This window comes from Hemitrygon akajei, chromosome 11 (genome assembly GCF_048418815.1).
Source record: "Hemitrygon akajei chromosome 11, sHemAka1.3, whole genome shotgun sequence".
NCBI classification, from domain to species: domain Eukaryota; kingdom Metazoa; phylum Chordata; class Chondrichthyes; order Myliobatiformes; family Dasyatidae; genus Hemitrygon; species Hemitrygon akajei.
This window is the reverse complement of record NC_133134.1, coordinates 109,767,383-109,791,800: the sequence shown is the minus strand read 5'-3', so window position 1 is coordinate 109,791,800 and position 24,418 is coordinate 109,767,383. Positions and strand designations below refer to the sequence as shown.

Sequence of the window (24,418 nt, the reverse complement as noted above, 5' to 3'; positions counted from 1 at the left end):
CCAGGATCTTATCTTATTTCGATCCTGTGCAGCAGCCCCCGGTGATGCAGCCAATAAGAATGCTCCGCAGGGTACATCTGTAGAAATTTACGAGTGTCTTTGGTGACATACCAAATCGCCTCAAACTCCTGATGAAACATTCCACTGTCCTGGGCCCAATATATTGTTGTAGCTGCATCGATATGTTGCGTTCAGGATAGATCCTCAGAGATATTGACAACCAGGAACTTGAAATTGCCCACCCTTTCAGAATAAACTCTTCTCGGGCTTACAGCCGGGGTAAAAATTTCGATTTTAATCGTTGTTTTAATGGCAAACTCAGCCATCTTCAGAGATGACGCCTGGGCATGTCTCGTCCAATGGTATATAGATCCCTGTCGTCCATCCCACCTGACTGGTTAGTCCTCATCCAATCAGGTTTCCGCTGACCCACCTTTGGGACACCTGTACCCGGCTTGAAGCCCAAGAGGAGTTTATTCGTCATAAGCACAGGGAAAGTACTAGATCCTTTATCGTCCACCCTTTCCACCTCTACTCCCTCTCTGTGGGCTGCTATATGTTCCCTTCTCTTATCCTTTCTGACTCAAGGACGCTAACCAATTTTTAATGTTGCACATAAAAGTATCCAATCTGGCTGTATCACGGCTTAGTATGACAACTGTTCTGCCGCAACTGCAAAAAATAAATCTCCAGAGAATCGTGAACACAACTCTTTGTTCTGCATTCTGTTGTTTTACCTTATTCCTGTACTACTTCAATCAGTCATGCAAGACAAGCTTTTCACTATTCCTTAATACAAGTGACAATAATAAACCGATTCCAAAACCTCTCTCAGCATTGTATCTGTGGCATTGACACAGAGAACTGTTGGATAGATTCATTGTGCATATCTTTAAGGATGTGATCAGTAAGGGAATGAAGAGTTGTATACGAAGTGGATTTGAGGAATGTCGAATGAGCCACGACCCTTATCGAGCGGCACAGCAGACTTCGAGGAGCTGAATGGCCTCTTTCTATTCCGACACATTAAGAGAATCTGGGGACAGGTTTGCGAAGGACGTCCTGCTTTTAAACCAGTCTCAGACACAGAGCGAGTCGCAACTCTGACCTCCTGCTCCCGCGACCTGCCCTCGCCAGTATCCCAGGCTGCTCCGCGCCCATGCGGTTTGGGGACCGCCGGCACGGCGCACGCGCAAACTTCCGGCCTCGGCGCGCGAATCTCGGTACCTGCGGCCTTTCGTAGGAATTTTTTGCTTCCCCTCTCTCGCTCTGCAATCCGTCGGGTTGTGCGCCCATCCCGCCCGCAACCATGGTAAGAAGGCTCGATACCCTTCCTCGGGTCCCCGATAAACGATGTCTGAATTGTATTGTGCACACAGTTGGTGCGCAATACAATTTTCGGAGTTGGCGGCAGCCTGCGGCCTAGTACCCGGGACCTTGAAGCGATGGGGGCGGGTGGTGTAGGAGTGGGAGAGGGGCTATGAGCGGGTGGGGGAGAAGGAGACTTTCGGGGCTGTAGCTGTGGATGAAGAATGTGATAGAGTGGGAGAGGGTCTCAGGGTAGAGGTAGTGAAGAGGTGGGTGAGTGGAAATGAATGGGAAGTGTGAGTTGAGAATGGGAGAGGACTGAGCAGATTGGGGCAAAGGAGTGGGAATGGGTCTGTGACACGTGGGGGAAGAGGGGTATTGGGGAGCGGGACGGCGGGGTAGTGGAACCTGTACATCGCTTTCTGACACGGGGGCGGGGGTGGTGACTGCAGCAAAACACAATGGCTATGAGAAGAGTGATTAGTATGAAAGTTTGGAATTGTACTCATTTGCACAGTAAAGAAAACAGATTTCACCAGGGTTACAAATTGGCCTGGTTTCATTTAAACTGTGTATGAGAAATAACAAGCTGGTGTTCCTGAGATAGAGATGCCACTGCCTCCATGAGTCTAATCTCCAGTTTTAGGGTTGTGCTATATAACTGAGTAACAAACTGTATTTAAGTGACATTCAAAACAAATTAGAACACTATCAAAACAACTACAGTGCTCTAGAATTGTGTGTTAGTTCCCAGTTGTTATCAATGTCTTGTTCTTTTCATTGACTGTAAATGGACAAAATCAGCACAGATACCGACTGCCTTCATAAAATGCTTCTAATGATTATATCCTCCAAGTCCTCATTTTCATTGTAACATTCAAGATGATTGTTGATACTTTCAAATTCTTTGTAGTTCCCAACTTGTCAAAATAGTGAAATTGTTTAATTTTCACTCCTGGCTGTTTTTGGCATCTCCAAGTCTGAGTGCTTGAAACCCCAGAGAGCAAATCAGTTCTGAATTGTCTTACTATCAGTGACAAAAGTCACTGCTTTTTGAACACAAGCTCACACAAGTGACACTATTTAAAAACTGCTCACTCTAAGCACGTTGTAGTGTCTGATGGCCACATGACTGACACTAGTTAGAAACTTTTCGGCAACAGTCTCCTGTCCCAATTAAGCAGCAAAGCATCCCAAATAAATAAACGAAGGGAAACCCAACTATTTTCTCTATTTGTTTTTGTTCTTTAAAAGTTGTTAACTGATAGCCCACATTAACTGAAATCCACTGTGAATATAAAAGGAGTCTGCCCAAAGTTACATAACTAGATGTGTGTGACTAAAAGAGGTAGCAATCACATATGCTGCATAATGAGAGTTTCCAATTGAAATAGAAAGGAAGGTTTGTAAAGAAAAGGGAGCTTTGGCCATATTGCTTAAATTACAATTGTGAAAAGGAGTGAAAAGATATGGATTTACATGGGAATAATATAATTGTGTGAAACACTGGAACACAATATATAGTCTGATTAATTGTAATATGGCTAGTCAAAGAGTAAAATGGCCTTCTTTGGAACATTGTCAAAAGGGAATCACCCTATTTTTTCTATCCCATAAATTGTTTGCAGTAAATGTGGAATATTGGATTATAAGAAGTGTGACTAACTTGCTGTGTACCCTCTTTGACACTGGTCAGGGAACAGCTATGCCCCAAGATTGAAGAGCTGGCAGGTGGAGAGAGAAGCTGTTTGGGGTGGGACCTTTATGGAAGAAAGAGAATGTAGGCATGTGTGCTTATTAAAACTTTGAAAGACAAGCAGCATATTCAAGGGCAGATTGGGAAAGATTTGGGAGTTCTGTCATAATCAAAAAAAATAGTAATTTTAAGTGCACCTTTCATCTTATTTAACTTACAAGCTTGAGAATTGAATTGCCAAAATATGGCAAAACACAAGGCATGATGGTTATAAAAACTTGCGTATATAATGAAATCTGTATTACTTTGCTTTTAAAGTTATTTTGGTTAAGGATTGTTGGTTTGAATATTACTGGCTTGGTGTCTGTTGTTCTCTAGCTAAGAGTGACTCCAAACCAATACTAGTGACTGAGCTATGATCAGTGGAAATCAGTTTTGAGTCTCTAAACTGGGTAAAGTGAAATCTAGTACTGCTTATAAGCTAGAAAAGCTTTGAAATGTCTATGGTGTAATGACCATTTGCTGTAATAACTTCTCTCATCAGACGGTGGGTAAGAGCAGTAAGATGCTTCAGCATATTGACTACAGAATGAGGTGCATCCTTCAGGATGGGCGCATCTTTATTGGAACCTTCAAAGCGTTTGACAAACACATGAACCTTATCCTATGTGATTGTGACGAGTTCAGGAAGATCAAGTAAGAAGCTTAAAATTAATTTCTATATGGAGAGGAAGAATATTTGCTCTGGTTTTATTACTGCATTACAGTATTCTTGAGAGACATCTTCCTGTTGTATATTGTGAAGATGGTGATTACTGGCTGGTTTATACTGAGCCTTCATGCCCATTAAAGCTTTATAAACTCCCAAGTAGTTTACTAACATTGCTTCTTGTACAAGGCTACCTAGATCTTTATCAAAAAGTACATTTAATAGTGTCATATCATTTAAACAGTCTGCTTTTTATTGTTGTTCAGAAATAGTTCATTACCAATATAATGCTCCATTTCTATAGTTTGTTCTTACTCACCTAACCTGTCTAATACCTTCACAGTTTACTATCTCGCTTAGCACGTATCATCAGCATATTTGGTTACATTTGACTTGATTTCTTCATCCAAGTTGTTTTAAATATCTGAGGCCCTACTGGTTAATCTTGCCAATTGAAGATGACCCTCTAACCCCCACTTTATTTACTATCAGTTACATAATTTTCTATCCAAGTTTATATGTTAATACCTATGCCCACACCTTGTGCAATAACATTTTATTTGATACCTTTTTGGTGTATTTTGGAAATTCAAATACTGTACACTTTATGCATTGCCTTCCATTATTATTCCTAGTTATATTTATCAAGGTTCATAAGCATGTTTAGGCTGTATGTTCTTTTTAATAAAGAATTAAATTTTTTTGCCAATAGCAGATACTTAAATGAGTTGGTTCTGCTTTCTCTCCCTCTTCTTTCTTGAATTACCTTTTTTGAATTTCCAATCCAACATCTAGAGATTTGCATCTACTTTCTACAGCCAACTCTTAGAATCCTAGTTCTGGGAATTTTGATCCTTAGTCCCATTTAACTTGTCCCGTACTTTCTCATTTTGGAGGTTGACTTTATTCAGTACTGAGGTATATTTTTGACTACTATGGGTTAGATGGGGACAGAAAAGACAAAGTAGCAAGTATGTTAACCAGCCTTGGCCTCTGGTTGCTTTTCAATGTCATCTTTGAATTCAGTCATTCCCTCCTTCTCTAAAGTCTCTTCCCACATGAAATTACAAGGTCACATTCACCACTGGTAACTGAAGTGGGCTTGCTACTTTGTTACAGTAGGAGAAATGATTTCCTTGTCTTTCCCTCCCCTCCCCCAACAATTGCAGGTCCTCTTTACACTTCTCAGTGATGAGCTCTGGGGTAGAGGAACTTTTCTAATTCACCTGAAATTGTGCTTCCTGAATCCCTGTTAGCTCATCTTTGACAGCTTTACTGTATTATTTCTATAATTACTGATTTGCTTAACTAATCTGGTTGCTTGACCAGATGTGCAATAGCTGGCTTATCCATTCACCAGGTGGTCACTTTAGACCATATAGACTATGCTGGGTGGGATGCTTGGACTCTGCTAACCTGTCAGAATTGCTCCTTATTCCAGCTCAGAGGTAAACTAGTTTTTTTTTCTGTTGCTGCAGACTGCTACCTTATATCCCTCCACTTTGTCTCCCTGGCTCCCATTAAGTGTGAGAACTGCTTGTCACTAAGATTGAGCTAATTTGATTAGCAGCCTCTGTCTCTTCCTTTCTATGTGTTAATTGGGCCAAACCTAAAGTTCTTTCCTTTCCCTCACGCATCTCCAGCATAGAACTTGCATTTAGTTTTCCTCCTTGTTTCTCCTCATGCTTCCCAAACTTATATTTTCAGACTCTTCTATATTCCTCAACCTTTGGCAGTATCACCTGAAATATTGTCATTTGAATGCCAACATTAACTGCAACCACTGATCTTCCACTGTTTAAATTGCAACACTGCTTGTGCAATACCCAGTAAATTCTTCAAGCAATTCATCCTCGACCACAGATTCCTTTCCCTACTCACTGACTCCATTTCTGGCAGCTGAAAGGTGGGTGTGGGTGTGGGTCATTGCTTTTGTGCTACTTGTGCATGGGAGGGAGAAAGTAGGGGGGCTTTGGGTTTCTTAAAGTTTTTATTGTCAGTCATTCTTTGGAGCTGTCTTCTGTTTGCGTGGATGTCTGCAAAGAACAAGAGTTTCAGGATGTATATTGCATTTCTTTATCTGATACTAAATGGAACTATTGAAACTTAAATGTAGATTTACTTTTGTGGATTATGGATTGCTGCATTTACCACAAGCAAGTCATCCCTGGTAATAAGGGGCAGTACAGTCGTGTAGTGATTAGCAGAATGGTATTAAAGTACCAGCGACTTGGGTTCAATTCCACTGCTGTCTGTAATGAGTTTTTACGTACTCCCCGTGACCATGTGACTTTCCTTCTGGTCCTCCCACAATTCAAATACGTGCGGGTCAGTTAGTCAATGGGGGTAATTGGGTGACACAGGCTTGTTAGCACCTGTTAACACTTGTTAACATTAACACCTGTTAATGTGCTATATCTAAATATTTTTAAAAGTGATATGGGATTATTTGCATTTAATGATGCTATTCTAAACTAATGATTGAAATAAAGTTAAAATAGTGTCTTATTATTTCACACCTAAGCCTTTGTGTGTGTCCATGGGGCCTAAAGAGTCCTGTAAAACTAGGTAAGCCCATAAAGATATCTATTGGCCTAGGGGGCGTAGTCAAAGCTAAATGTGTGGGTGTGGGAAAGCTACCAATGACGATTAAAATAATGAGTTATCACATTTAGTACTAGTACTAGATTATTAGTACTAGGCACAGCTTAAACAAACAAGGAAAATTCAATATTTAGTGCTTTTAAAAGATTTCTCAAGTGAAGATAGCAAAGTTTTTTCAGTCTTTCATGCAATTTCATTACAGGCCTTCCAACATCATTTAATAATGATCTTTACAATGCACATTAGTAGAACATAGATATTTTTCATCACTGGTCCCCAAGTTGAATGATTTTCTTGCAATAGGTGACTGGGCCCGTGTATGAAAAATGCACATGTGTGATCCGCTAGAGGTAACCAAGCACTTGGAGCTGTAACCGAAGAGTCATTTTTGGTTTGTTTTCTTGTGTTATCTGTAGTCTTCCTGCCAGGGTCGTTGTCAGCACAAATCTTTAATACTTTTAAGAGAATTCTCATTTCTGCATGTGCCTTATGGATGAGGATAAATTTAATTATGTTAGAGTCATAGAGATGTACAGCACAGAAACAGGCCCATTTAGTCCATGATGAATCCATTTAAGCTGCCTACTCCCAAAGACGTGCACCAGGACCATAGCCCTCCATACCCTACTACCCATGTACCTGTCCAAGCTTCTCTTAAACATTGAAATTGAGCTTGCAAAGTCCACTTGTGTTGGCAGCTCATTCTACACTTTCACGACCCTCTGAGTGAAGAGGTTTCCCCTTATGTTCTCCTTAAACTTTTCACCTTTCACCCGTAAGCCATGACTTCTGGCTATAGTCCCACCAAACCTCAGTGGAAAATGCCTGCTTGCATTTACCCTATCTATATCGTCATAATTGTGTAAACCTCTATCAAAACCTCTCAATCTTCCACATTCTTGTTTAACTGCAACATAATATCCCACCTTCTGTACTCAGTACATTGATTAATGACGGCCAGTGTGCCAACAACTTTCTTTACAACCCTATCTACCCGTGACACCACTTTCATCGTATTATGTACCTGTATTCCCAGGTGCCTTTGTTCTATCACACTCCTCAGTTCCCTACTGTTCATTGTGTAAGACCTACTCGTACCCTGGTTGGTCTGACTGAAGTACAAAACCTCGCATTTGTCTGCATTAAATTCTATCTGCCATTATTTTTAGACCATTTTCCTGCTGCTGTGGATGGATCCCTTTGCAAGCCATGATAAATTTCCTCACTGTCCACTATAACCCCAGTCTTGGTGTCATTCACAAATTTGCTGATCCAGTTAACCACACTATCATCCAGATTATTAATGTAGATGACAAACAACAAAGGACTCAGCACCAATCCCTGCAGCTCACCACTGGTCACAGGTCTCCAGTCAGAAAGGCAACCCTCTATTACTCTCTCTGGCTTTTCCCACAAAGCCAATGTCTAATCCAAATTACTATCACATCCTGAATGCCGAACGACTGAACCTTCTTGACTAGTCTCCCATGTGGGACCTTGTCAGATGCCTTACTAAATCCATGTAGACAACATCAAGCTTCATCAGCTTTCCTGGTAACTTCCTCGAAAAGCTCTATGACATGACCCTATATGCACGGAGCCATGCTGACTATCCTTAATAAGCCTGTATCCATATAAATATGTATATATCCAGTCCATTAGAATACCTTCCAATAACTTTCCCACAACTGGTCAGAGCCGCTGACCTGTAATTTCTTAGTTTCTGTTTAGAGGCTATTTTAAACAGCAGAACAACATTGGCTATCCTCCATTCCTCTGGTACGTGTCCTGTCACTAAGGAGGTTTTAAATATCTCTGGTAGGGTCCAAGGGAGCACTTTGTCAAGCCCTGGGGATTTACCCACTGATTTGCCTCAGGGTAGCAAACATCTCTTCCTCTAATCTGTACAGAGTCCATAAAGTTGATGCCACTTTGCCTCACTTCTATAGATTCTGCATGTCTCCTGAGTAAATACAGATGCAGATCTTCCCGCATCTGTTTTGGCTTCACACGTGAATTACCATTCTGGTCTTCCAGAGGACCAATTTTGTCCCTTGCAATCCTTTTGCTCTTAACAAACCTGTAAAATCCCTTAGGATTCTCCTTCATCTTGTCTGCTAGAGCAATTTCATGCCTTCTTTTATTTAACCTTCCTGATTTCTTTTTTAAGTGTTCTCTTGCATTTTTTGTACTCCATAAGCACCTAATTTGTTCCTGCCTACCTATACCTGCTATGCATCTCCTTTTATCTCGTAAACAAGACCTTAACATCTCTTGAAAACCAAGGTTCCCTACACTTGTTACCTTTACCTTTTATTCTGACAGGCACATACAAGCTTTGTACTCTCAAAATTTCATTTTTGAAGGTCTCCCAAGCAAGTCAAGTACGCCTTTTGCAGAAAATAGCCTATCCCAATCCACGCTTGTCAGATCATTTCTGAGACCGTCAAAATTGGCCTTTCTCCAATTTAGAATCTCAACCCGCATGCGGACCAGACTTATCTCTTTGTATATTTACTTTGGAACTAATGGTGTTGTGGTCACAGGATGCAAGCTGTTCCCCTACACAAACTTTTGTCACCTGCCCTGTGTCATTCCTAATAGCAGATGCAGTATCACACGCTCTCTCGTTGGGACTTCTACATACTGATGAAGGAAACTTTCCGGTCGGTACACATTTGACAAACTCTATTCCATCTAGTCCTTTTACAGTATGGTATTTCCAGTCAGTATGTGGAAAGTTAAAATCATCTACTGTAACAACCTTATGTTTCTGCAACATAAGTGATTTAATAAAACTGAAGGCATGGCCTTGCTAGACTTAATGAGATGTGGAAATAGTTTAAATATGAATCTTTAGGTTGTTCGAAAACTAATCCTTTTGCTATTCTGCATAAGGCCAAAGAACTCCAAACAACCTGAGCGGGAGGAGAAGCGGGTTCTTGGACTGGTCTTGCTACGTGGTGAAACATTGGTTTCCATGACAGTGGAAGGACCTCCCCCAAAAGATGTAAGGATCTTCTTTCTAGGCTCTGGGGATTGGATAATTCTAGTATCCATAAGAATGATCTTGATTTTCTAAGGAAATGCTCAGTTTGCACTTTCAGTTAACCTGATTTCCAAATGGTATTGTATTTACTGGTGATTCAGAGATTTGCTATAGGTAGTGGCTGTTGCAATTATTCAGCGTGTTTAAAGAAATGTTGTGGAATATTTGAAGCCAAGAACAATTGTCAGATATTAGGAGAAGGTAGTAAGTGTTATTGTGTAAATTGTTGATAAGTATGACCAAATTTTCACTTCAATATATGTGGTTAAATTTGGAATTGTGCTTATGAACGTGACTGAAGTTGATAGTAAATCACGTAGGCTTTTCAGTGAGCCTGTCACAAGTGATCTTTGACTGTTTAGATACACAGCATACCCCTCGGTGAGTGAGATATTAGATCCATTGTTAAGGAGTTTCAAAAAATCTTCTGTTTTGCAGAAATTTATTTGGCTTGTGATGTGTTTGTGATATGCATGTATAAAATAACTTTTAGGTGGAAAATTAACAACAAACCCGTGTTGTATGTCAGCTGTCTAAGGGATTGGTTTGCTTCCTTACATTTGCTATCAGCTATCACTAATTAAAGAGGTATGAGAGGAGCTGTCCAAAGTTGATTGGAAGGGGCATTAGCAGAGCAGCAATAGCTGAAGTTTCTGGGAGCAATTTGAAGGCACAGGATAGATAAATCCCAAACTGGAAGTGGTATTCTAAAGGCAAGATGACCTTGGAAACAAGGAAAGTCAAAGCCAACATAAAAGCAAAAGAAAGGGCATATAATAGAGCAAAATTTAGTGGGAAGTTAGAGGAATAGGAGACTTTTAAAAACCAACAGAAGGCAACTTGTGGCCCTTGTGGCTAAAGGAATCGGGGGTATGGAGAGAAAGCAGGTACAGGGTTCTGAGTTGGATGATCAGCCATGATCATACTGAATGGCGGTGCAGGCTCAAAGGACCGAATGGCCTACTCCACCTATTTTCTATGTAACTAAAAAGCTATAAAGAAGGAAAAGATTAAACACTAGGTAAGCTAACCAATAATATCAAAAGGAATACCAAAGGTTATTTTCAGATATTTAAAGAGTAACTATCGGACCACTGGAAAATGACACTGGAGAAGTAGTAGTGGGGAACAAGAAAGTGGTGGCCAAACTGAATAATCTTTCACTGTGGAAGACACTAGCAGTATACTAGTTCAAGAGTGTCAAGGGACAGAACCAGTTGCTATTACTTGGGAGAAGGTGCTTGAGAAACTGAAAGGTCTGAAGGTAGATATGTCACCCGGACCAAAGGGACTACTCCCCAGGTTTCTGAAGGGGATAGCCGAAGAGATTATTTAGGCATTAGTAATGATTTTTTAAGGATCAATGGATTCTGTTATGGTTTCAAAGGACTGAATAGTCGCAAATGTCACTCCACTCTCCAAGAAGGGAGCAAGGCAGAGGAAGGTAAATTCTAGGCCAATTAGCCTGATCTTGGTGGTTGGGAAGATACTGGAGTCTGTTGTTAAGGATGAGGTTTTGAGGTACTTGGAAACACATGATAAAATTGGAAATTTTTGTCTGGCAAATCTGTTGGAATTCTTTGAGGAATTCTCGGTGGATGTTGTGCATTTGGATTTTCAGAAAGCCTTTGACAAGATGCCATACATGAGGCTGCTTAGAAAGATAAGAGTCCATGATACTACACGGTAGATAGTAGATGCTACATGAATAGAGTATTGGCTGATTGGCAGGAGGCAAAGGGTGGGAATAAAGGGAACCTTTTCTGATTGGCTGTTGATGGTTAATGGTGTTTGCAAAGTTCTTTTTATGTTGTATGCCAGTGATTTGGATGACGAAATTGATGGCTTTTATGGTCAAGTTTGCAGCCAGTACAAAGACAAAGTGGAGAGGCAGGTAGTGTTGAGGAAGCAGGGAGTCTGCAGAAGGACTTGGACAGATTTGGAGAATGGGCAAGGAAGTGGCAAATGGAATACAGTGTTGGTAAGTGTATGGTCGTGTACTTTGGTAGAAGGAATATTTTCTAAACAGGGCAAAGACTCAAATTTCTGAGGTGCAAAGGGACTTGAGAGTCCTTGTGCAGGATTCTTGCAGGTTGAGTCAGTGCTGAGGAACACAACTGCAATGTTAGCATTAATTGCAAGAATATAAAAACAAGGATGAAATGCTGAGGCTTTATAAGGCACTGATGAGGCCTCACTTGGAGTATTGGGAGCAGTTTGGGCCTTTACCTACGAAAGGATGTGCTGACATTAAAGAGGGTTCAAAGGAGGTTCATGAAAATGATTCTGGGAATGAAAGGCTTGTCATATGAAGAGTGTTTGATGACTCTGGGCCTTTACTCGCTGGAATTTAGAAGAATAAGGGGAAATCTGATTGAAACCTGTTGAATGTTGAAAGTTCTAGATAGTGTATATGGAGAGAATGTACATATCAGACTTCCAATATAACTCGGAGTCCTGCCATGTGCAGAAGTTCGCTGATGACACGGCCATAGTGGGGTGTGTCAGGAATGGACAGGAGGAAGAGTATAGGAAACTGATACAGGACTTTGTGATATGGTGCAACTCAAACTACCTGCGTCTCAATATCACCAAGACCAAGGAGATGGTGGTGGACTTTAGGAGATCTAGGCCTCATATGGAGCCAGTGATCATTAATGGAGAATGTGTGGAGCAGGTTAAGACCTACAAGTATCTGGGAGTACAGTTAGACGAGAAGCTAGACTGGACTGCCAACACAGATGCCTTGTGCAGGAAGGCACAGAGTCGACTGTACTTCCTTAGAAGGTTGGCGTCATTCAATGTTTGTAGTGAGATGCTGAAGATGTTCTATAGGTCAGTTGTGGAGAGCGCCCTCTTCTTTGTGGTGGCGTGTTGGGGAGGCAGCATTAAGAAGAGGGACGCCTCACGTCTTAATAAGCTGGTAAGGAAGGCGGGCTCTGTCGTGGGCAAAGTACTGGAGAGTATAACATCGGTAGCAGAGCAAAGGGCGCTGAGTAGGCTAGGAGAATTATGGAAAACCCTGAACATCCTCTACGTAGCACCATCCAGAGACAGAGAAGCAGTTTCAGCGACAGGTTACTATCGATGCAATGCTCCTTAGACAGGATGAAGAGATCAATACTCCCCAATGCCATTCGGCTTTACAATTCAACCGCCAGGAGTAAGATATGTTAAAGTGCCGGGGTTAGGACTCAATGTATTGAAGTAAACTACTTAAGAACTTTTTAAAAGCTATTATTAATGCTTTTTGAGAGGGTGATTTTAGATGCATATATTTTTACTGAGTTAAGTATTGTATGTAATTAGTTTTGCTACAATAAGTGTACGGGACATTGGAAAAAATGTTGAATTTCCCCATGGGGATGAATAAAGTATCTATCTATCTATCTATCTATCTAGTAGGGGAGTCTGGGAACAGGGCACAACCTCAGAATAGATGGATGTCCAAGATGAGGAATTTCTTCAGTGAGAGGATTTTGAATCTGTGGAATTTGTGGTTTGTGGAGGCCAGGTCATTGGTGTATTAAAGGCAGAGGTTGATAGATTCTTGATAAGTCATGGTGTGAAAGTTACGGGGAATAGGCAAGAGAATGGGGTTTCCGTGTACCTGTGACAGTAATAAATCAATTCACCTTGATACAATGTGCACTTACTCATCCAAGGTAATTTTTTTTTAATACTGTCCCTGTTGCTGTCAGAATTAAACGAACATAGTGATCATAGTCTTTGCTAATACAAGTGTGTGTAAGAGGGGTAATGCATTGTCTCAGTGCACTGAGCCAGTTTATCGTGGTAAGAATGCTGCAGTGGATTGAAGTGGAGGTTGATGCCAACTGAGGATCATTTTGAGAGGCAACAACAGAAGTGTGTCCAGGTAGTAAAGCACCGATTTAAAACATTTTATGTCAGTGTATGTTTGGTATCATGCTCTTCGGCCCATTGTGTGTACACCTTAAAATCTGTGGGGAGAGGAATTGGAGGTAGCATTGAATATTGGAGATTTTGCTAGATTTGGATTGTAGCTGTTCACTTGTTCGGACATCTTGGATTACACGTGCCTTCTTAATTGCAGACTGGAATTGCTCGTGTGCCCCTTGCTGGTGCAGCCGGAGGTCCTGGTATTGGTCGAGCAGCGGGTCGTGGTGTCCCTGCTGGAGCACCAATGCCACAGGCTCCAGCTGGGTTGGCAGGTCCTGTCCGAGGAGTAGGAGGACCATCTCAGCAGGTGCGAATCTTCCTCGCTGTCGCTCTCTGTCATTTATCTACTGCAATGCTTTAATTTTCTTTGACTGGTCTGTACCCAGATATTAAGATGCCAGAGTACGTCACCGTAAACTAGTTATTTAACATGTTTGCATCTTCCGTATAAAAGAATCTGATTGACTTGTGCTGAGAGCAGTGACTTGCCTGCCCTTGCTGATTTTGAAACCAAAGTTTGTTATTTATCCCTTAATTAGTTTTGTACATCATACTGTCCCTATAGCAACGATTATTGTGCATTGTAATATGCCCTTAAAAAGGAATATATTAATATCAACTGAAATTTATTGCTGGGAAATTATTTGCCCATTTAAATTTGTTGCACATTAGTCTAAATAATTACTGATTACAAGATCTGCCAGCACTTTTTTTACGGGTTCCTTGGTATGTCTTGGCTCTTTCTGTTGACTGGAAAATTTTCCACTGAGTACATTGTTTATGCTGCAGGTTACAAGTACAGGAGTCTTAAACCTTGTGTGAATTAATCTCATGATAAGAATAGCTACAGAAGTGGCTCTGCATCATAAATTTGTCAAATCTGGCAAATTCGGGATGTGATGTTTACAGTGGTCAGGAGTTGGTGTTTATTGATGCTGTTCATACTGATATTAATAGGTGATGACACCCCAAGCACGTGGGACAGTTGCAGCAGCTGCAGTTACATCCAGCATTGCAGCAGCACCTCAGCAATATGGTCCAGGCCGTGGAGGCCCCCCACCATTGGGCCGAGGAGCGCCACCACCAGGTGAGAACTCTACACACTGACAGCTTACTAGAGGATATCAGGACAGTTTGTTATAAGTATACTGTATTGTCAAACTACAACAGAATCAAGCTGTCAACTTTCACTTTATTATTTCATAATTCCTTTCTTTTCTACATGCTCTTAGTTGGCGCAATATTTGCCCTAACTGAACGAGGGGAAAAAACCATGAAGTCCAATTGGTGAATTTTGTAAATAGTTACTGTGTATGTTCAGTAACACCGAAAGGTTCAAATAGTAGCTCTACACTGCTACAGAGGATCTGATGCAGTAAATCAACTCTAAAAATGTACTTTAGTGCTTAAATTTATGATTGATGCCCGTGTGGTAGGGAGGTGCTTATTAGGAGCTAAATACTCAAAGCCTTGCATTTTTGCCACCACTCACATAGTGCAGTTATGGCTTCTCACAGAACGTTGTAGCTGATTGGTCTTGGTGTCTGTTTTAAACGTGGATTTTGTTTTGCAACCTAATCCCGCCTTTCAGCAGCAGGCCAGGCAGCATCTATGGAAAGGTGACAGTCGACATTTTGGGCAGAGACCCTTCATCAGGACTCAAAGGTTTCGGCCCAAAATGTCGAATGCTATATTTTTTCATAGATGCTGCTTGACCTGCTAAGATCTCCCAGCATTTTGGGTGTGTTGCTGTGGATTTCCAGCATCTGCAGAATCTCTTCTGTTTCTAAATACATCCTAATTTACCACTCTTCCCCATTGTCAGATCCAGGCCCCTGACATTGAGTTTTCCTCATCTCCCTTTGAAAACTCCCAAATCTGTTGAATCTATGCCTCCAAGCAACACACACAAAATGCTGGAGGAACTCAGCAGGCTGGGCAGAGTACAATGGAAAAGTTGATGTTTCGCACCCAGACCCTTCATATTTTTCCATACTAGCTCTTGCTTTCTGATTTTCCTTTTTAATGTCTACTGTGTCATGCTTTTGCTGTCCAAAGCAAGCTGCTTTTTTTTTTTTGCTGAATCTTATCCATATGAATTTAAGAGGACTATAGATTTGGCAATCCACATTATTTTAGGAAAGATATTTGTACTAAGCACCTTGAATGCTTCCCATCTCTATGCTGTTGATAGTTCTTCAAATGGGTGTGTACTGTTCACTTCTGAAACAATTTTTAGTCTAGCAAAATTGGCTTTATGCCAACTTAAACCTTTGTTTTTAAAAATCTTTTCCATAACTATGCTGGACAAACCAAATGATTACTGCTACAAAAATGTTCTCCCACTTCCAACTTGCTCAACTTCATTCGCTAAAACTAAATCTGGAACTACAGCTGCTTTTTTTTTCTGCGTACTGCCGAACTTCTTTATGAATGCATTTTTAATATTGGGATAGACTGGGGTAATTCTGATTATAATTGTCCTAGTGCTTTTCTTTTGTTGTTAAGTGACTCAGTTAAAATGTGCTGTTCCCTTGCAACAGTATTGTTCACTTGATTTGTATTCTTCAGTTGCACATAAAGTCTCATATGATGGTCTTTGATAAGGGGGGCAAAGGAGCAGTATAGGAGGAAGCTAGAACAAAAGCTGCAGAAAAAAAGCATGAAGGAGGTGTGGGATGGGATGAAGATCATCACCGGATGCGGTGCAAAGCGGGGGGCAAACATAAGTGGAGATGTGGAGAAAACGAACCAGCTGAACAACTTCTTCAACAGGTTCGACAGCACAATCTCATCCTCACCGCAGAAATCCACACCAGGCTTACTTCCCTCACAGGAGACCTTGCCCACGCCCAGGATTACGGCTGCACAGGTGGAAGGTCAACTGAGGAAGATCTGTACCAGCAAGGCGGCTGGACCGGATGGAGTTTCCCCACGATTACTGAGGGCCTGTGCGACTGAGCTGGGAGAACCACTACAGCGCATCTTCAACATGAGCCTGGAGCAGAGAAGAGTACCCAGACAGTGGAAAACATCCTGTATTGTCCCAGTACCGAAGAAACCACAACCAAAGGAGTTGAATGACTTCAGACCTGTTGCCTTGACGTCGCACGTGATGAAGACCATGGAGCGGCTGATAATACAGAATCTGAGGCCACAAACCAGGCACGCCCAGGATCCTCTTCAGTTTGAGTATAAGGAGAAGGTGGGAGTGGAGGATGCTATCACGTATTTGCTGCACAAATCACTCTCTCACCTAGATGGGGTCAGTTGTGCTGTGAGGATTACATTCCTTGACTTCTCTAGTGCCTTTAACACCATCCAGCCCAAGATCTTAAGGCACAAACTAACAGAGATGGGAGTAGACTCTCACATGGTGGATTGGATAGTGGACTACTTGACAGATAGACCTCAGTATGTGCGGTTGGGAGACTGTAGGTCTGACACGGTGGTCAGCAGCACAGGGGCGCCGCAGGGAACCGTACTCTCTCCGGTCCTGTTCACCCTGTACACATCAGACTTCCAATATAACTCGGAGTCCTGCCATGTGCAGAAGTTCGCTGATGACACGGCCATAGTGGGGTGTGTCAGGAATGGACAGGAGGAAGAGTATAGGAAACTGATACAGGACTTTGTGATATGGTGCAACTCAAACTACCTGTGTCTCAATATCACCAAGACCAAGGAGATGGTGGTGGACTTTAGGAGATCTAGGCCTCATATGGAGCCAGTGATCATTAATGGAGAATGTGTGGAGCAGGTTAAGACCTACAAGTATCTGGGAGTACAGTTAGACGAAAAGCTAGACTGGACTGCCAACACAGATGCCTTGTGCAGGAAGGCACAGAGTCGACTGTACTTCCTTAGAAGGTTGGCGTCATTCAATGTCTGTAGTGAGATGCTGAAGATGTTCTATAGGTCAGTTGTGGAGAGCGCCCTCTTCTTTGTGGTGGCGTGTTGGGGAGGAAGCATTAAGAAGAGGGACGCCTCACGTCTTAATAAGCTGGTAAGGAAGGCGGGCTCTGTCGTGGGCAAAGTACTGGAGAGTTTAACATCGGTAGCTGAGCGAAGGGCGCTGAGTAGGCTATGGTCAATTATGGAAAACTCTGAACATCCTCTACATAGCACCATCCAGAGACAGAGAAGCAGTTTCAGCGACAGGTTACTATCGATGCAATGCTCCTCAGACAGGATGAAGAGGTCAATACTCCCCAATGCCATTAGGCTTTACAATTCAACCGCCAGGATTTAAGAACTTTTTAAAAGCTATTATTAATGCTTTTTGAGATAGTGATTTAGATGCATATCATATTTTTTACTGAGTTAAGTATTGTATGTAATTAGTTTTGCTACAACAAGTGTATGGGACATTGGGGAAAAAAAAAGTTGAATTTCCCCATGGGGATGAATAAAGTATCTATCTATCTATCTATCTATCTTTCAAACATGTAATTTCTCATGCTTGTGATTGTTGAACAAATGTTGTCCACCTCTCTTGTAATCCCTTTTGCCATCTCATCTGTGAGTCTAATGCTTCTAATTGTGACCCTCTCCGAGCCATGTTTTCATGAGAGAAAGTGTATTTCTGTGAGATTATTAGTGCTTTGAATTCATCTGCCTTATTCACGATTCTTCTGGCATTTATGTACATAGCATCAAGCAGGGTCAACTCCATTTCTTTTCTAATTTTTGATTCCTTTTTACTTTTTCTTCCTTCCATTTCTGGTTTTACTTCTTTCATTGGTCAACAGCCCATCACCTAGGAAATCTTGTTCAACCCCTCTAAGTAAAACTACCCATTTCCAGGGCAAGTACGGTGCAGTTTGTCTGATCTGTACAGATCCTTCCTTTCCCAGGTGACCTATTGCCCCAGGAAAGCAGATCTCTCCCTGCGCCATCTCTCAGTCAGTGTATTTGTTTGCAGTGCACTCAGACTGTTCACCCTTGTGTGAAAGTGGCATTCCAGGGAACTGACCTTTATGCTTTTTACTAGCAAGAGGAGAGTGACTCATTTCACTTGTGCTCAAGTCTCCAACGTTGTATGTAATTGATTTGCAGGTATGATGGGCCCTCCTCCTGGTATGCGGCCGCCTATGGGACCACCTATGGGAATGCCTCCTGGCCGAGGAGCACCAATGGGAATGCCACCAGGAATGAGACCACCACCGCCAGGAATGAGAGGCAAGTTTGGGCTACTGTTTGATTCAGATCTGAAATTGTTATCTACAGACTAATAGAATGTATCCAAATTTAATTCCCCAACTGGCATCTCATAGCTAGTTACGGCATTAGGCAAGCAACTGATCATAAATTCAAGTCTTTCAGCAGCAAATTGTGAAATAAAATTTAACACCTGGTCATTTGTAGGCGAATCCCAAAAAGTAGCAATAAAAACCTGGTTCGTCATTAACTATCCTCATTCATACGGAAACTTCTTTCTGAGTCAAACCTGATGAGTGGGCATTTATGTTAGCTCTAAATACTCCAGAAGTTGATGTTGATCGTGGGGACTTACTGGAGTTAGGGTTAACAGCGTGCTCTGTGGCTGCTTGCACTACCGATCAACTATCCAGATAACATATCCGAGATAACATGGAGTGTAGTAGATACAGCCATGTTAGTGTCATTTTATTTATATATATCTTGTTTCAGAGGTTTGTTTCCCATCCAAGTTCAAAGTTTTTTTTGGTCATCTCTTTGGGGTTGAAGTTCTGCAACTTTAATAGCCAGCATTTCTCACCATTGAGACTCTGAATACTGAATTGTGGTTTAACCAGTTCTGTAAAATTACAAGATAACTTTCTGATTTCAATATTCTCTACCCTTGCATATTACAGCAAGTATGCCATATGCTGTCTTTACCACTCTATCTTCATGTAGTTTGACTTTTGGGCAGCTATCAACTTGAGCCCCAGTCTGTCAGTTTATCAACGGGAGTCTCTGGGGGCACTTCAAAAGGCGTAAGATAGATAAATTCCAAAGAGGATGAGGCAACAGTGGCTGACAGGAAATTAAAGACAGCATAAGAGCAAAAGAGAGGGCAAAAATTAGTAAGAAGCTAGAGGATTAGGAAGCTTTTAAAAATCAACAGAAGGCAACTAAAAAAAGCCATAAGGAGAGAAAAGGTGAAATATGAAGATATCAAAAATAATATCAAATTTTTTCCAGATATATAAAGAGTAAAAGAGACAAGAGTAGGTATTGGACCACTGGAAAATGACACGGGGGATGTAGTAATGAGGGACAAAGAAATGGCAGACAAACTTGGGTATTTCACATCAATCTTCACTATGGAAGACACTAGTAGTATGCGCGAAATTCAAAAGCATTGGGGGTAGGAGTGGGTGAAGTTGCTATTACCAATGAGAAGGTGCTTGGGAAGCCGAAAGGTCTGAATTTACATAAATCACATGGACTACACCCCAGTGTTCTAAGTGAGGTAGCTGAAGAGACTGTGGAGGTATTAGTAATGATCTTTCAAGAATCACTAGATTCTGGAATGGTTCTGGAGGACTGGAGAATTGCAAGTGTCACTCCACTCTTCAAGAAGGGAGGGAGACAGAAGAAAGTAAATTATAAACCATTGATTGGGAATATATTGAAGTCCATTATTAAGGATGAGGTTTTGGGGTACTTAGAGACATGTGATAAAATAGGCTGAAGTCAGCATGGTTTCCTTAAGGGGAAATCTTGCCTGATGAATCTGTTGGAATTCTTTAAGGAAGTAACGGGCAAGATAGACAAAGGGGAGTCAAGGAATGTACACTTGAATTTTCAGAAGGCGTTTGAGAAGGTGCTGCACATGAGGCTGCTTAACAAGATAAAAGCCCATAGTATTACAGGAAAGATACCAGGAGTCAAAGTAAAGGGGGCTTATTCTAGTTGGCTGCCGATGACAAGTGATATTCTGTAGGGGTCAGTATTGTGACTGCTTTTCACATTAAATGTCAACGATTTGGGTGACAGAATTGATGGATTTGTGTCCAAGTTTGTAAACAATAGGTGGAGGGGCAGGTAGTGTTGAGGAATCAGTAAGTCTGCAGAAAGACTTGGGTAGTATGGGAAAATGGGCAAAGAGCTGGCAGTTAGAAGAGTGGGCTGAAAGATGGCAGATGGAGTTTAATGCTGATAAGTGTGAGGTGCTACATTTTGGTAGGACTAATCAAAATAGGACATACATGGTAAATGTTAGGGCATTGAGGAATGCAGTAGAACAGAGTGATCTAGGAATAATGGTGACAACACACACAAAATGCTGGTGGAACACAGCAGGCCAGGCAGCATCGATAAGGAGAAGCACTGTCGACGTTTCGGGCTGAGACCCTTCGTCAGGACTAACTGAAAGGAAAGATAGTAAGAGATTTGAAAGTAGTGGGGGGAGGGGGGAATGCGAAATGATAGGAGAAGACCGGAAGGGGTGGGATGAAGCTAAGAGCTGGAAAGGTGATTGGCGAAAGTGATACAGAGCTGGAGAAGGGAAAGGATCATGGGATGGGAGGCCTCGGGAGAAAGAAAGGGGGAGGGGGAGCACGAGAGGGAGATGGAGAACAGGCAGAGTGATGGGCAGAGAGAGTATTAGGAATAATGGTGCATAGTTCTCTGAAGGTGGAACCTTGTGGATAGGGTGGTGAAGAAAGCTTTTGGTATGCTGGCCTTTATAAATCAGAGCATTGAGTATAGGAGTTGGGATGTAATGTTAAAATTGTACAAGGCATTGGTGAGGCCAAATTTGGAGTATTGTGTACAGTTCTGGTCACCGAATTATAGGAAAGATGTCAACAAAATAGAGTACAGAGGAGATTTACTAGAATGTTACCTGGGTTTCAGTACCTAAGTTACAGAGAAAGGTTGAACAAGTTAGGTCTTTATTCTTTGGAGCATAGAAGGTTGAGGGAGGACTTGATAGAGATATTTAAAATTATGAGGGGGCTAGATAGAGTTGATGTGGATAGGCTTTTTCCATTGAGAGTAAGGGAGATTCAAACAAGAGGACATGAGTTGAGAGTTAGGGGGCAAAAGTTTAGGGGTAACACGAGGGGGAATTTCTTTACTCAGAGAGTGGTAGCTGTGTGGAACGAGCTTCCAGTAGAAGTGGTAGAGGCAAGTTCGGTATTGTCATTTAAAGTAAAGTTGGATAGGTATATGGACAGGAAAGGAATGGAGGGTTATGGACTGAGTGCAGGTAGGTGGGACTAGGTGAGAGTCAGCGTTTGGCATAGACTAGAAGGGCCGAGATGGCCTGTTTCCGTGCTGTAATTGTTATGTGGTTACAAATGGAAGTGAGGGAAGTTTATGGTCGTGCAATTTGGTAGAAGGAATAAAGGTGTAGATTATTTTCTAAATGTATAAGATTCAAATATCAGATGCAAAGAGATTTAGGAGTCTTTGTGCAGGATTCCCTAAAGTTAACTTTGCAGGTTGAGTCAGTGGTAAGGAAGACAAATGGAATGTTAGCATTTATTTCAAGAGGACGAGAATATAAGGTAAGGGTGTAATGCTGAGGCTTTATAAGGCATTGGTCAGACCACACTGGGAGGATTATTAGCTGTTTTGGGCTCCTTATCTAAGAAAAAATGTGCTGGTACTGGAGAGGATCTGGAGGAGGTTCACGCAAATGATTCCAGGAGTGAAAGGGTTAACATATGAGGAGTGTTTGCTGGCTCTGGGCCTTTACTCGGTGGTGTTTAGAAGAAGTGGGGGGGGGGGGGGTTCTCATTGGAACCTATTGAAGGTCCTTGATAGAATGGATGTGGAGAGGATGTTTTCTGTATTAGAGTCCAGAGGGCACAACCTCAGAATAGAAGAACGTTCATTTAGAACAGAGAATAGAAGGAATTTCTTTAGCCAGAGGATGGTGAATCTGTAGAATTCACTACCATGGACTGCAGTAGAGGCCAAGTCATTGGGTGTTCATAAAGCAGAGGTTGGTAGGTCCTTGATTCGTCAGGACGTCAAAGGTTATGAGAAGAAGACAGGAGAATGGTTAATAAATCAGCCCTGATGTAATGGTGGAGCAGGCTTGATGGGCCAAATTTTGCTCTTATGCCTATGGCTTTATAGCTTAGCACTCAGATTTGAATGCAGTTAGCAAACTTGCCTTGGATCCTGCATGCCTAAATCTGGACCAGCTTACCATGTGGGGCCTTATCATTAGTTAATGTTTATTTAAGCAACGTCCCATTTTAATAGTGTCTACCATCCTTCCTTCATCAAACTTTATAATTACTTCCTCCAAAAAAATCTTAACAAAATCAGGATTTGCCCCTGCAATGCCATGCTGATTATCCCTGACAACCCGTCTTTCCAAATGCATATAAAGCCTATCTCTTCAAATTTTTGCCAGTAATTTCCATGGAACTGGTTTAAGACTCACCAGGCTGTAGTGATCCCTACCTTATCGCTGTTGCTTTCGTTAAACAACATTTGCGATCCTCCAGTTTTCTGCTGCCTTACCTGTTGTGGTCCCAGCAATCTATTACCAGCAACCTAGGATAGATCTCATCTGGTCCTGGGGATTTATCAGTCCTGTGCATGCCATAATGTTTAACATGTCCCCCTTTGTAATACTGACAAAACAATTCCTGATTCAGAATCCTGTAGTCAATCCTGGATGCACACTCCAGTTAAATTGTTGTCACTCGCCATGCCTATACAGGTAGTCCCCGAGTTATGAACTTCCGACTTACGAACAACTCGTACTTACAAACCGAGGAAGAACGCCGTCTGCCATTTTTAGTCAGATCACGATGCTTCCGCCATTTAAAGTCGGATCTCAAAGCTGTCCTCCATTTTAAGTCATTGCCGTTGACACTGTTGAGTGTGTAACTTTGTATTTGGCTTAAATTTATCTTAGCAAGAATCACCTGCCCACCCCCCCTTCTGGTGGGCTGGTAGCGCAGTGAGATCAGTACCAGGCTCGAGAACGGAGGTTCCAGAGTTCGATCCAGTGACAGACTGCTTCCGAGTGCACTCTCCATCCGTACCAGGTTGATGTCGAGCTCGCAACTCGACCTCGTAAAAAAAAACACTGCCACCTCCAGTTTAAATTCCCACGTGGAATATTGTGGAGGATCAAATATCCAAACCCAAACCCAGCACAGCCCCCACTTGTCCCATTTAACCTGTTTTAAGTGCGGTGGACTTTAGGACCCGGGGAATTCAGTGTGGTGGTCCTTTGGACCCGGTGGAGCTCAGGACCCGCCAACCACAGTGTTTCTGTTCCGTTGACGGGAAGCGATCGCAATTGAAAAAGTGGAAATAATAAAGTGTTTGGAAAGAGGTGAAATGTCATCAGTCATTGGAAAAGCGTTAGGCTACAGTCGGTCAACGATCGGAACAATTTTAAAGGTTAATGGATAAAGTGAGAATAATGGAGCGTGTGAAAGCTACAATTATTACTAAGCAACGCAGTGGTTTAATTATTGGAATACATACGTTTCTTAAGTGTTTTATATGCATACAAAGGTAAAATATATACTATATATTAAGGCAAACGTTTGACTAACTGACGCTAAATAATACCAGATGTACTTGTTCTGACTTACGCACAAATCCAACTTAAAGACAGACTCAGGAACGGAACTCGTTCGTAACCCGGGGGCTGCCTGTACTTAAGTAACTTACCAGACTATTGTTGTACATATTAACTTCCAAATGTAGGTTCAAGCTGAAAATGCTCTGTCTGATATTATCTCATTTTTAATTAAATCCGGTGCAGTGGGTTCTAATATGTCTAACTCACTTTCAGGTCCTCCACCACCCAGTATGCGCCCACCAAGGCCGTGATAATGAAACGAGGAAGGTACCAAGGTTAATAAATTATATCCATCTACGTGGGAACATTTTTTGAAGAAGAGATATCCTGAGCAAAGACTTTTCAGATCATGCTGCTTTGACAGCTGCCTATTGCAATGCAATTGCTAAATTTTCTGGGACTTTTTATAAGTAGAATGGCAAAACTGTTGCCCGGTTGGAATTTGTTTGATTTGTATTGTAATATTTACTTTATTAAAATGTTTGAGTAAAGTGAAGGTTGAATTTCCGACTTTTCTTTGAGTGCCACCATAAGATTGGCAGCAGAAGCTTCTACAGCAAGATGGACAATTGGAAAATCCTCGAGAGCCGTTGTAAA

At 41.8% G+C, this 24,418-nt stretch overlaps 1 protein-coding gene across 1 annotated transcript; it reads left to right on the top strand.

Annotated features, from left to right (window-relative positions):
• Positions 1-1,157: 1,157 nt before the first annotated feature.
• snrpb (small nuclear ribonucleoprotein polypeptides B and B1) lies at positions 1,158-24,317 on the top strand. The gene is made up of 7 exons (XM_073061477.1): positions 1,158-1,312; positions 3,549-3,700; positions 9,216-9,327; positions 13,442-13,594; positions 14,245-14,374; positions 18,346-18,468; positions 24,035-24,317. The coding sequence occupies exons 1-7, from the start codon at positions 1,310-1,312 to the stop codon at positions 24,070-24,072; spliced, it is 711 nt and encodes a 236-aa protein (XP_072917578.1). The 5' UTR covers positions 1,158-1,309; the 3' UTR covers positions 24,073-24,317.
• The last annotated feature ends 101 nt before the right edge of the window (positions 24,318-24,418 follow it).